Source organism: Olea europaea, unplaced genomic scaffold, assembly GCF_002742605.1.
Source record: "Olea europaea var. sylvestris unplaced genomic scaffold, O_europaea_v1 scaffold1316, whole genome shotgun sequence".
Lineage (NCBI taxonomy): Eukaryota > Viridiplantae > Streptophyta > Magnoliopsida > Lamiales > Oleaceae > Olea > Olea europaea.
The window spans coordinates 37444-50249 of record NW_019230635.1 but is presented as its reverse complement, the minus strand read 5'-3'; the positions used below and the strand labels follow the sequence as shown (position 1 = coordinate 50249).

General features: G+C 35.8%; 2 protein-coding genes across 2 annotated transcripts in view; one reads left to right on the top strand and one right to left on the bottom strand.

The window, feature by feature from the left end:
- The window catches only part of LOC111374950 (30S ribosomal protein S17-like), a 4428-nt gene extending 3870 nt beyond the window's left edge, over positions 1-558 (top strand). The window contains exon 3 of the mRNA XM_022997712.1: positions 231-558. Within this exon, the coding sequence (XP_022853480.1) occupies positions 231-242 (12 nt within the window). The 3' untranslated portion in view covers positions 243-558. The remainder of the gene's footprint in view (positions 1-230) is intronic.
- Positions 559-907: 349 nt separating this feature from the next.
- On the bottom strand, positions 908-4204 carry LOC111374949 (pentatricopeptide repeat-containing protein At4g31070, mitochondrial). The gene is given in 2 exon segments (XM_022997711.1): positions 908-2407; positions 2738-4204. Coding segments are annotated over 2 exon segments (1854 nt in total). The 5' UTR covers positions 3568-4204; the 3' UTR covers positions 908-1383.
- Positions 4205-12806: the final 8602 nt, after the last annotated feature.

The following is a 12806-nucleotide window of genomic DNA, read 5'->3' as shown; positions in this document are numbered from 1 at the left end:
ATTTTTGCATTTTTATTTTTTTAACAGGTTTTTTTTTTTTTTTTTTTTTTTTTTTCCAAAACTTGATGTTTGTATCTATCTTCACATAACAAAATGTGTCATCATTATGAGACTTCATAGCTAATATTTACTGCTCATCACAGCTTTCTATTTTTGTTACACGAAATTAAGTCAAGAAACATCGATGTATAAATCATTATGAGCTAATAGCATTTGTGTGTTTTTGCCAGGCGAAACGATAGTCAACATTGGAGTTCTGCGCAACGGAGCATTGCAACTGCATCCACCGTTGACAAACAATGCATAATTGTCTGTTGTCTTTCTTGCAATCGTGTTTTGATATGCATGAAACAGTTCTTCTGTGTAGTGTAGTTGAATTATTTATAAGGTTCTCGATCCATTGGCAGTTTAATATTTATGGTTCTAAACCTGCTGGAGTTTTTCTACTTTGGAAGTTTTATCCTACTCATTACCCATAAAATACATGCGTATTTTCATTAAGAAATCACAATTCTACAAGAGGATGAGATTTTATAAATAATTTTTATTTTATCATAACTGATTGTTCTATGTTCATCATTTTTAAATACTTGCAGTAGGCAACCTCATCACTGCTTAAATCACGTAAATGCAGGAAGTTCACGTTATTTTTGACAAATTATAAGAAGCCTAGTTAGTTGTCTGTGCCTGCTTCTTTCATTTGTTAAAGGTTAGGTTCTACTTTTCTTCCAATTTTTTTATTTAATTTTTCGGCATGAAAAATTTCTTTCGCTGTCAGCATTGTTTGAGTTTAAAAGTAGTCATTTCAAAGGTTATTATACATTTACAATTGTAAACCTGTACTATCTGAAGCCACCAATCACAGACCAGATTCCACATAATCAACAGAAACTTGATCAAAGGCTACAAAAGGTGGGGTTTGATGTTCACTAATAAGATCCAGATATTCTTCTCTTTAGCCTTGAAAATCAAGGGTTTCCACTGCTACCTCACATGCAAAGAGATCACCAGGAATGAGCAATGCGACATGTACAAGGAAAATTTGTAGGGAATTACAGAATGTTACATGACAATATTTCATTGGATTTTGGACAACAAAAACATAGTTAAAACTGTTAATTAGGTACTATCATCTCAGCACCCATGGAACTCCCTATGCATTTCCCTCGTACAAGAATCATTTTTGATTATGTTATCCCTCTCATTGTAGCATTTCTTGTCTGGCCCAGCCCTTGTGGCAGAGACAGGCCACACGATTTTTGGCGAGACTGAACTCTTATGGCCTGCCATTGTATGTGGGCCGAGATGGGTGCCGGTGGTTGGGCTGTTCCTGGCCAATGGTTGCTAGGCCCGTTTGACAGCTCTACGCGTGTTTAGTATCCATTACAAGCTCCTTTCATGTAGGCCAATTTTGCTAAAACCATAGTTCTTTCTTATTTTTCTATCCTTCATGTCTCTCCGCACTTCCTCCACCCCAAGCCAGTTACCAGATTCAGCGTGAACCATACTTAGCAAAGCATGATTGGCAGCATTCTCAGGTTCTGATCTAACAAGTTCATGTGCTAGCAATCCTGCAAGATCGAGTCTCCCATGAAGTTTAAAAGCAGAAACTAAGGAACTATACATTCTTGCGTTCGCTTTCATTGGCATTCTGCCAATGACATCATATGCATCATCGAGTTTTCCTGCCCTTCCAAGGAGATCAATAAAGCACGTATAGTGCTCCACTGTTAAAGATATATTTACGTCTTTTATTGCTTCGTCAAAAATCTTTAGTCCCTCTTCTACAAAACCAGCATGATTGCAGGCGGATAAAATAGCAAGATACGTTATTTCATCCGCCTTAATACCACTCCCTTGAATCTCGTAGAAGAGTCGCAACGCTTCCTCTGGATAACCGTAAAGTCCATATGCACCAATAATCGCACTCCATGAAACAAAATCCCTTATCCTCATTTCCTTGAATACTTGAACAGAATCTTCAAGACTACCACACTTTGAATACATATTAATAAGGGCGTTTTGAATAAACAAGTTGGAATTCAAGCCACACTTCAAGGTGTAGCTGTGGATTCCACAGCCATCGCTTAGTGATAGAAGATTAGTACATGTAGAAATCATGGCCAATAGAGTAACACTGTTGGGTCGAATTCCCTCCATCTGCATTTCACCAAATAACCTAATAGCTTCTCTAGTACAATCTTTACTATGGGAATAGCCTGAAATCATAGCACTCCACATCACTACATCTTTCCTCGTGCTCTTATCAAAAATAAGCTTAGCATACTGCAATGCTCCCCTACATTCAGAATAAACGTGCACAAGCGCTGTTGAAAAATGAGATTCTGGATCAAAACTATGTCGAAAAGCATACCCGTGAATCTCTTAGCCACACTTCAAGGTGTAGCTGTGGATTCCACAGCCATCGCTTAGTGATAGAAGATTAGTACATGTAGAAATCATGGCCAATAGAGTAACACTGTTGGGTCGAATTCCCTCCATCTGCATTTCACCAAATAACCTAATAGCTTCTCTAGTACAATCTTTACTATGGGAATAGCCTGAAATCATAGCACTCCACATCACTACATCTTTCCTCGTGCACTTATCAAAAATAAGCTTAGCATACTGCAATGCTCCCCTACGTTCAGAATAAACGTGCACAAGCGCTGTTGAAAAATGAGATTCTGGATCAAAACTATGTCGAAAAGCATACCCGTGAATCTCTTTCCCATGCTTTATTGAGCCTAGCTCAGCAAAAACTGGTAATATACTAATCAAAGTCACTCTGTTAGGCTTGAGATTATTTGCCTGCATTTCACCAAATAAATCAAGTGCGTTCATGTAATCTTGATCATTAACACATCCAGATATCATAGCAGTCCACGAGACTTCATTTTTCTCCCCCATTCTATCAAAAACACGAAATGCCATATCTGAATTGCCACACATCCAGTAAAAATCCACCAACGTAGACAACACAAAAACCGATTTCTCTATTCTCTCATCAACAGTAACAAGAGCATGTATTGCTCTTCCTAACCACCAAGACTCGCTTTTAACACATACTGAGAGAACACTGGCAATCAGCTCAGATTTCGGCACAAAACCATGCATATACATCTCCTTAAATATCTTTAATGATTCCAAGAGAAACCCGTTTTGAATACAGCAGTTAATCATGGAATTCCAGGAAATGGTATCTCTATGAGGCATATTGTCGAACATCTTGTACGCACTCTGCGTGTCTGAAAACTTTGCATACATTGAGATGAGTGAATTTGAGACCGTAGATTCAGACTTAAACCCAATTTTGAGGACATTACAGTGTATCTGAAGGCCCAAAATTTGGTGGGTTTGAGAATGGGCACAGGCTTTGATGATTGACGGAAGAATGAAGGTGGTGGCTGTGTTTGCAGGGAAAAAAGGGTGGACTTGTTCTTGGTAGAATGCAAGTGCTTGCCCATCTAAACCTTTTGAGACCAAATGTTGAACTTTTGCGTTGACCTCAAGCATTGATGATGTTGTGCTTGAAGTTGATATAAAACGTTGTATCAATTGACGCATTTTATGTTTATTTGTGTGTCATTCCCATTGTTGGTTTTGAAAGATTACCTTTTGTGCTTGTTACAGTCGAATAAGATTCAAAAATTCGAATTTAGAGTTGAGTTTGAAAGAAAGACCAACCACTTAATAAGAATTATTTTAGTCTTCATTCCTCACCTGATGATGGCAACTACTTTGGCTCCTATTCATCACCTGATGTGATTAATAATTTTGTTACTCTCTTTACATTGAGAAGTCGAAATGTCATAGCTTACTTCTACAACATTGTCTTTTGTAGTTGTCATATAATGTGAATTTTTAGTGGCTTGTAACGTTATTTGGTTCTCTCTCTCTATATTTTTTTTTCTATGATGAGAGGCGATTTGTGTGATATTCTAGTGTTCTTCAGCCTATTTATCTGAGGAAGAGTTGTTTATTGCTTCCTTTGTATTTACCTTTGTAGGTTACATTTTCTTGGGTCGATTTGCTGCCGTTGTTGGGAATTGTTTCTGTAAAAGTCATTTATAGTTGGCTTGGAGCATGTTTATTTCCTTTATTTTTAATTTAAATTAGTTTGCGTGTACAAGGAGGGGTTCATAGAACTCATCTAGAATACTCACATGGATGGATCTTATGCGAGTAAAATATTGCAAAAAAAAAAAAAAAAACCACCCACCCCTAGCGTGTGTGTGTCCCCCCCTCCCTTGTACACACAGTACAATCCTTTTGATTTTTTGAATGTGTCTTTCTGGAATTGGTTTCAAATTGTTGCATCTTTTTTTTTTCCTATTAGGTGTTGTGACGATTACTTGACTTTGACTAACATTACGGACTTTTTATTTTTATTACTAATAAAAGAGAAAAAGTGTTACTGATAAAAGAGAGAGAAGCATATTGCAGGGGAAATGTTTACTTATGTGTTTTATTCATCAAACAAACAGCCTTAATATAGACAAATCATTTAATAACATGAAAATAGGCACCACTCAACGTGCAAAACAAACTCCTTTGGACTGGGTAAACTAGAAACAAAATAACAGAACATCTTAAAGACTAGGACAACCCAAACTTCTGAGCACAAATTATTGATTTATTCAACAATCCCTCCCTTAAACTAATGTTCCAAAGATAGCATTCAGTTTGATAAAGGTCAGATTTTGCAACACCATCCTTCTAATTGACTCTTTGAAGTGCTGATACCAAGCAACTTCCCGAGCTTTTGAAATATAGGAAATTTGAGAGGCTTGTTAGAATATCAGTAAATTAGGTTAATGACTCCGTCATTTGTAAGATCTCTAAAAAATGATATTGCACAACTATATGCTTGCTTCGACCTTGTAGAACTTTATTTTTTGAGATCTTTATTGTTGAACTGTTGTCACAATAAGTGACAGTAGGCCCTTCTTGCTCGAAATCTAGCTTTTTAAGAATTTTCTCTAGCCAAATGGCATGACAAGCACAAGATGTTACAGCTACGAACTCAACTTTGGTTGTTGATAAAGTAACAATAAGTTGCTTACTTGAACACCACAAAACAACTGCTGAACCCTTCATGAAAATATAGCCAGATGTACTCTTTCTATCATCAAGATCACCTACATAGTCACTGTCCAAACAAATCTAACTTTTCACCGTTTTTACAGAAAAATCCATATTCCATGGTTCCTCGCAAGTATCGAAAAATTCTCTTGGCAACTAGAAGATGCATCTCTCCTGGGTGCTCCATGTACCTACTAATGAGACTCATGGCATGCATTATATCTGTACTTGTTGCTATCAAATACATTAAAATTTCACAATTTGTTTGTAAAGAGTACTGTCTACATTTCTTCATTTAGAGTTTTTAATAAGCTTCAATCCTATCTCCATAGGTCATTTTAAACTTGTCTAATATTTCTCGCACATATTTATTTTGAGAAATAAAAATCCCAACAGTAGATTGTTCTAAGGAAAAAGCCTCCTGCACAGGCCCTTTTGCATAGGACCTGTACAGGGGCTCTCACATGGGGGTGGATCCCATGTGTGGGATCCACCCCCATGTGTATGCACCTGTACAGGCTTTGTGCAAAAAAGCCTGTGCAGGTAGCACAGCTATTATTCTAATGCAATACCCAAAAAATAATGCATTATTCCAAGATCAGATATCTCAAACTCAACCATCATGAACTTCTTAAATTTTTCAAACACGACACTATCTTTTCCAAGGTAGATTAAATCATACACATAAAAATAAATAATGAGCATTTTTTTCCTTCATCACCAACTTTAACAAAAAGTTGTGCTCATATGGACATTTTTTAAAACCTTCCTTCAAAAAATAAGCATTAATCCGACTATACCAAGCTCGTGGAGCTTGTCTTAATCCATACGAAGCTTTCTTTAATTTATAAACTTTCTGCTCATTTCCGACCTTAATATGACCAAGATGTTGATCAATAAATACATGTTCTTCCGAATCGCCATGTAAGAAGCCAATTTTACATCCAATAGGAAGATAGCCGATGAGTTTTGTGCTGCCAATGCGATCACCAGTCTGATTATTTCATGTCATGCTACTGGAGCAGAAACTTTACTATAGTCCACCCCAAACTCTTGCTTATAGCCTTTAGCTACTAAGCGTCCCTTGCACTTGTTTACTTATGACAATTTTCTTGGTGCTAGGATTATAGAGCTTATAAGCTTTTGATTGTTCACTAACACCAAGAAAAAAGCATTTTTCTCCTTTGTCATCTAACTTTCTCTTCTTCTCATCTAGGATATAAGCATAAGCAATACACCCAAACATTTTGAAATGATCTCCAGCTGATCTGCACCCGCTCCATACTTCCTCAAGTGTCATAGTTTGAACAGAAAGTGTGGGACTTCTGTTCAATATATAAATGCTCCAATTAACAGCTCCAATCAAGCCAAAAAATTTGAGGAGCCTCACTCCTTGCCCAAATACTTCGTACTATGTTAAGAATCATGCGATTCTTTTCTTCATAAACACCGTTTTGTTAAGTCGTGTAAGCTGTAGTAAGTTGTAAAAATTTGCGAATTCTTGTGAGATGTATTCTCTGCCATGATCTATATGAAGAACTTTGATCAGGCTACCCATTTCTTTCTCAACCAGCACCATATTGAAGGTAGTAAAAGCTTTAGATTTCTCCTGCAAAATATAGACCCATTTTTTTCCGACTAAAATCATCAATTTTACCTCTATTGGAAGGTGGATTTATTGGATCACAAGGGTATGAATGCACCATTTCTAATGCTTTTTTTTTTTTTTTTTGTTATGATGTTATTTGCTAATAACACATTCTTCACAAACTTGTTAAGGGCATTCAATTTTAGGAAGGTCAGCTACTATATTTTTCAGTTGTAATGCCTTGAGTCCACCAAAGTTCAGATGTCCATAATGAAAATGCCAAAGCCATGAAACATCATTCATCTTAGCAGAGCAGCACAAATTAGTAGTATTATGGATATACAAAGGAAACATACAATTTTGGGTCATGTTGACTTGAGCAATTAGGCCTTTCTTTGAATCTTGAATTCGACATTCTCCTTCCTTAGTAACAATCTTATATACTTTCTCTTGAAGTTGTCCAATGCTAAGTAAATTTATTGTCAAGTCTGGAAAAAGGAAGTAGAATTCTCTTTGGTTCAAGTTGTTACATTTCCTTTGCCTATAACAGAAACTGTAGAGTTATATCCAAACTTTAAAGTATTTTAAAAGGATCCATCTATCTTCGAAAATGATGACTTTGTTGAATTTTAATTTGTAATCATGCTAAGAATCAAGAATCACCAAATAATAAATTAATAAATCAAATTCATACCTGCGGAAGCCATTGTTGATATGAATAGTAGTTGTAATAGCAGCCAAAATATTCCCCTCCTTGCTCCTCACAAAAGTATTAGCTATCAATGGGGCAAGCTAATGAATACATATGGAGAGCAGAAGGGACCTAGCCTTTATATATAGGAAATAATTTGAGCCGTCCCATTACAACTAGAATTCTAATTAAGATTTATTTCTGGCCCACATACTTTAAACTACCACATAAAATTAATTACAACTCGTAAGGTGTAAAAGACCTAATTGATCACTTAATAAATTTGGCCCAAACACAAATATCATTATAAGCCATACATCTAACCCGTAAAATTTGCAATCCAATGTGAAGCCCACATATGGAATAATTAATTATTCCAACATTCTCCCACTTGGGCAAACATTTGATTGCCATAACAAAGTTTTAACACCCGGGTTAGACTACATAAGTGGTCACAAAAGTATAGCTCCAATGATGATACCTTACGTAACATGATCAGGTCCTATAAGAATATTAACACTGAACATGGAAGTCATTACACCAATTTAAGAGATGTAAGACCCTTCCATAGTTACAAATATCAACATCCTCATCGACATGGATCCCCATCCTCCAACCAATGTGGTAGTATGTGGTATGAACTTAGCACCAAATGTTATCAAAAACTGTGCTAACTCATATCGATCCTCATAATGCTTCAAATCAAAATTAAGTCACATGTCTCTAAAAGAGACTCATCTTATGTCTTTATACGTCATATTTCAAGATATCAATAATATAAAAAGCCATAAGTCAAATGCATGCTTAAAATAGTTCATGAATAGGGGAAAAATTATTTTATTATCAAAAGGGGCTGTACCCAAAAACATATGGATTGCCTACGTACCCCGTAAAGGGGTCAAGCCCAAAATGTAGTTCTTTACATAAATAACTCTCACTAACCAAAAATATCAAATGTTTCCACAATACCCATATTAGTAACATGTGTCTTAAAGACTTTTGGAGGGAGTCCCTTAGTCAAGGGATCTGCAACCATCGCCTCTGTTTTGATATGCTCTATTTTCGTCTGCCCTTCTTTGACTCTGTTTCTAACGACCAAATATTTGATGTCAATATGTTTTGATCCACCAGAACTTTTATTATTCTTTGAAAAGAATATGCTGCACTGTTATCACAGTAGATGGTGATCGGTCTTGAGATGGAATCAACAACTTTCAAGCCAGAGATGAAATTTTTTAACCAAACGGCTTGGATTGTAGCCCCATAACATGCCACAAATTCAGCCTGCATAGTAGAAGATACCACTAAAGTCTGTTTAACACTTTTCCAAGAAATGGCATCACCAGCTAATGTAAAAATATAACCTGAGGTTGATTTCAAATCATCTTGACATCCAGCAAAATCAGAATCTGAATATCCTACCACCTCAAGATGATTTGTACGCTGGAATGTAAGCATATAACTTTCAGTTTTCTTCAAATATCTCATAACTTTCTTAACTGCTTTCCAATGCTCTTGTCCTGGATTAGACTGAAATCTGCTAAGGACACTTACTGCGTAGGCTATATCCGGTCTAGTGCAAATTTGAGCATACATCAAGCTTCCCACAACACTAACATATGGGATCATCTTCATAGACTCCCTTTCCAGCTCATTCTTTGGACATTGAGTTTTATTAAACTTATCTCCTTTTATGATAGGTACATCACCAGGTGCACAATTTTGCATATTAAACATTTCTAAAACACGTCGTATATAAACTTTCTGAGAAAGTCCCAATAAGCCACGATTTCTATCACGATGTATTTCAATGCCAAGTATATAGGAAGCTTCTCCAAGATCATTCATCTCAAAATTAGTAGACAACATTTTCTTTGTCTCATGAAGCAACCCTAAGTTACTGCTAGCAAGCAGAATGTCATCAACATACAGTACAAGGAAAATAAAATTTCTTCCACTGGTTTTAAGATAAATGTATTGATCAATAGTATTTTCAACAAAACCAAAAGATGTCACAACCTCATTAAACTTCAAATACCACTGTCGAGATACTTGCTTGAGATCATATAAGGATTTGTTTAACTTACACACCAAATTTTCTTTTCCTTTTACAACAAAACATTCAGATTGTTTCATATAAACCATTTCAGAAAGATCTCCATTCAAAAATGATGTCTTAACATCCATTTGATGAAACTCCAAATTGTAGTGTGCCACAAGAGCCATGATAATTCGAAAAGAATTTTTCGATAAAACAGGGGAGAAGGTTTCAACATAATCAATGTCCTCTCGTTGAGTGAAACCTTTTGCAACTAATCTTGCTTTCTTTCGTTCAACATTTCCTTTTAAATCTAATTTACTTTTGAAAATCCACTTGTTATCTACAGCCTTAGCATATGGAGGAAGTTCAACAAGATCTCAAACTTTATTCCTTTCCATGGAATTCATTTCATCTTCCATGGTAGCTATCCAATTATCTGCATCACGACTTGTCAATGTTTGGTTATAAGTTACAGGATCAACAATATGCTCAATATTAAAATCGCTCTCCAATAAATATGCAATATAATCACTGGGCAATGCAGATCTTCTTTCCCTTTGTGATCTCCTAACTTGTGGCTCAGGAACAAATTCAATCGTTGTTTGAGGAATTGGAGATTCCTCCTGGTTCCTCGGTTCTTCATCAACAATTTCAATTGGTTGAGAACCAACTCTTTCCTGTATGACAGGAACTGGAACTACAACTTGATTAGGTTCAACAAGAATTTCTCTCAACGTGGAACTCCCACTATCTCCAAAATCGTTCTCCAGAAACTTAGCAGTAATGGACTCCACAATTCTAGTGCCGCGATTTGGACAGTAAAACTTATATCCCTTTGATTTATCCGGATACCCAATAAAGTAGTCAGGAGTTGATTTAGGGTCTAATTTCTTTTCAAATGGATTATAAATCCTAACCTCAGCTGGACATCCTCAAACTTTAAAGTGAGCCATACTTGGCTTACGTCCTGTCCATAATTCAAAAGGTGTCTTTGCAACAGCTTTACTTGCAACTTTGTTCAAAATATACATAGTTGTTTTCAATGCTTCACCCCACAAATATTCAGGCAAATTTGTTCTACTCATCATACTTCTAACCATATCTTTTAGAGTTCGATTACGTCTTTCAGAAACACCATTCTGCTCAGGTGTCCCTGTCATGGTGTATTGGGGCACTATTCTACACTCTTGTAAAAATTTTGCAAAATCACCCATATTTTGACTAGACTCGTCATATTTCCCATAGCACTCACCACCTCGGTCAGATCTTACAACTTTGATATTTTTCCCACATTGTTTCTCTACTTTCAGTTTGAAAACTTTGAATTTCTCAAATGCATGTGATTTGTCATTAATCAAATAAACATATCCATATCGTGAGAAATTATTAATGAAAGTTATGAAATATTTATTCTCGCATATAGTGGAAAGTAAAGGTCCATCGATATCAGTGTGAATTAAGTCAAAAATTCCATTACTCCTAATCGAACCCTTCCTCGTAGACTTAGTTAACATTCCTCTTATACAATCTATACATGTGTTAAAATCGGAGAAGTCTAAGGAAGGAAGTATCTCATCTTTTACTAATCTTTCCATTCCATCCTTAGAAATATGACCCAATCGCTTATACCACAACATAGAGGATGATTCAAGAATTAAAGCCCTTTTCTTTGATACATTTGTAACACACGAGACATCACCAAAAGAAGCCAAAGATAATTTATATAAAACATCACATAAAATACCATTCCCTATCAAAGGAGAATCATTAAATAACTTAACCATTCCATTACCAAAATTAAATGTAAAACCACAAGCATCAAGTTTTGGTATAGAAATTAAATTTCATCTCATCTGCGGTACATAAACTGTATTTTCCAAAACAAGATAAAAACCAGACTCTAAACTTAACTTCACTACTCCTATGAATTCAACCTTCACTTGGAATCCATTTGCAACGCTCAAGTTTACTTCATTCTCACTTGGCCTCCGTTTGCTTATGAACCCCTGCAAGGAATTCGCAATATGAATACCAGCTCCCGAGTCTAACCACCAAGAATTCAAAGGTACATCTACTAAAGAAGACTCAAAATAAACTAAGGCCAAGGGAATACCTGAAGAACTCTTCTTCGTTTCCAACCAAGTCTTGAACTTAAAACAGTCTTTCTGCCAGTGACCCTTCTTTTTACAGAACTTGCATTGATCATTTTTCTTTATAATTGCTTTGGGACCACTAAAATTTTTATTCTGCTGACTTCGATGGGACTTATTACCCTTACGAAACTTAGGTTTATGATTATGAGAAGGCCCCTTATTCTGTGATGGCTGAAGAGCTAATTGTACAGTTTCAACAGTTTCACGGCGCATCCTATACTCTTCTTGGGCACACATTGCTGTGAGGTCATTCAAATTACATTTATCCCGTTGAGCATTGTAAGCAACCTTGAGCTGATTAAACTTGTTAGGAAGGCTATTAAAAACATGATAGACTAGGAAAGGCTCCGCAATGGGAATGTCAAGAGCCTTTAGCTTAGATGATATATTTATCATTTTCATGACATGCTCCCTAACACCATTTGTGCCATCATATCTCATGCTCATCAATTTATCCATCAGATCCCCAGTTTTGGCTTTATCAGACTCAACAAATTTTTCTCCTATGGCATCCATAAACCTTTTGACATTTTCATTATCAGGGATGGCACCTAGAATGGAATCAGATATCGATCGCTTAATGATTTTTAAACAGAGTTTGTTAGCCCTTTCCCACTTTTCATGCTCGGCTACATATTTAACGGTACTCTTATCTGGGGATTTTTCAAGCTTTTTCTCCATTGCAAAATCCAAGCCCAAAAGACCAAGTGCTATTTCTACGTCTCGTTTCCATCTCACATAGTTATTCCCAGTCAAAGTTTCAATAGCAGACAATTGATTCGAAAGAGATGAGGCATTATAAACTGTGGAAATATAAAATATCACTCCTTATATCATCCAAACTTAATGCATGCAATCAAATGGATGATGAAATATCCAACTAATTAATATGGGCTATTAATTCGATAATCCGTAATTTAAATCGAAACATATAAATTTTATTACGGTAAGAGCCTAGATGTATCATCATAAAGTCATCTTTGGGTCGACAATACAACATACTATAAGGTACTCTTAAAACACATTATGTAGCTAGTTAACAAAATTGCCTTGATTTTCGAAATTCCAACACCTTTGGGCAGAAGGAAATTTTTAAACCAAATAAGCTCGTTAACTGTCTTATGTCATTTTCCAAAAATATCACATATAACAACATCTTTGGGCAAGATGTTATATGCAATAAATCAAATTGTTGTGCAAAATACTTATATATATATATTTTATTGTAGAGAAAATTGAATAAATAAT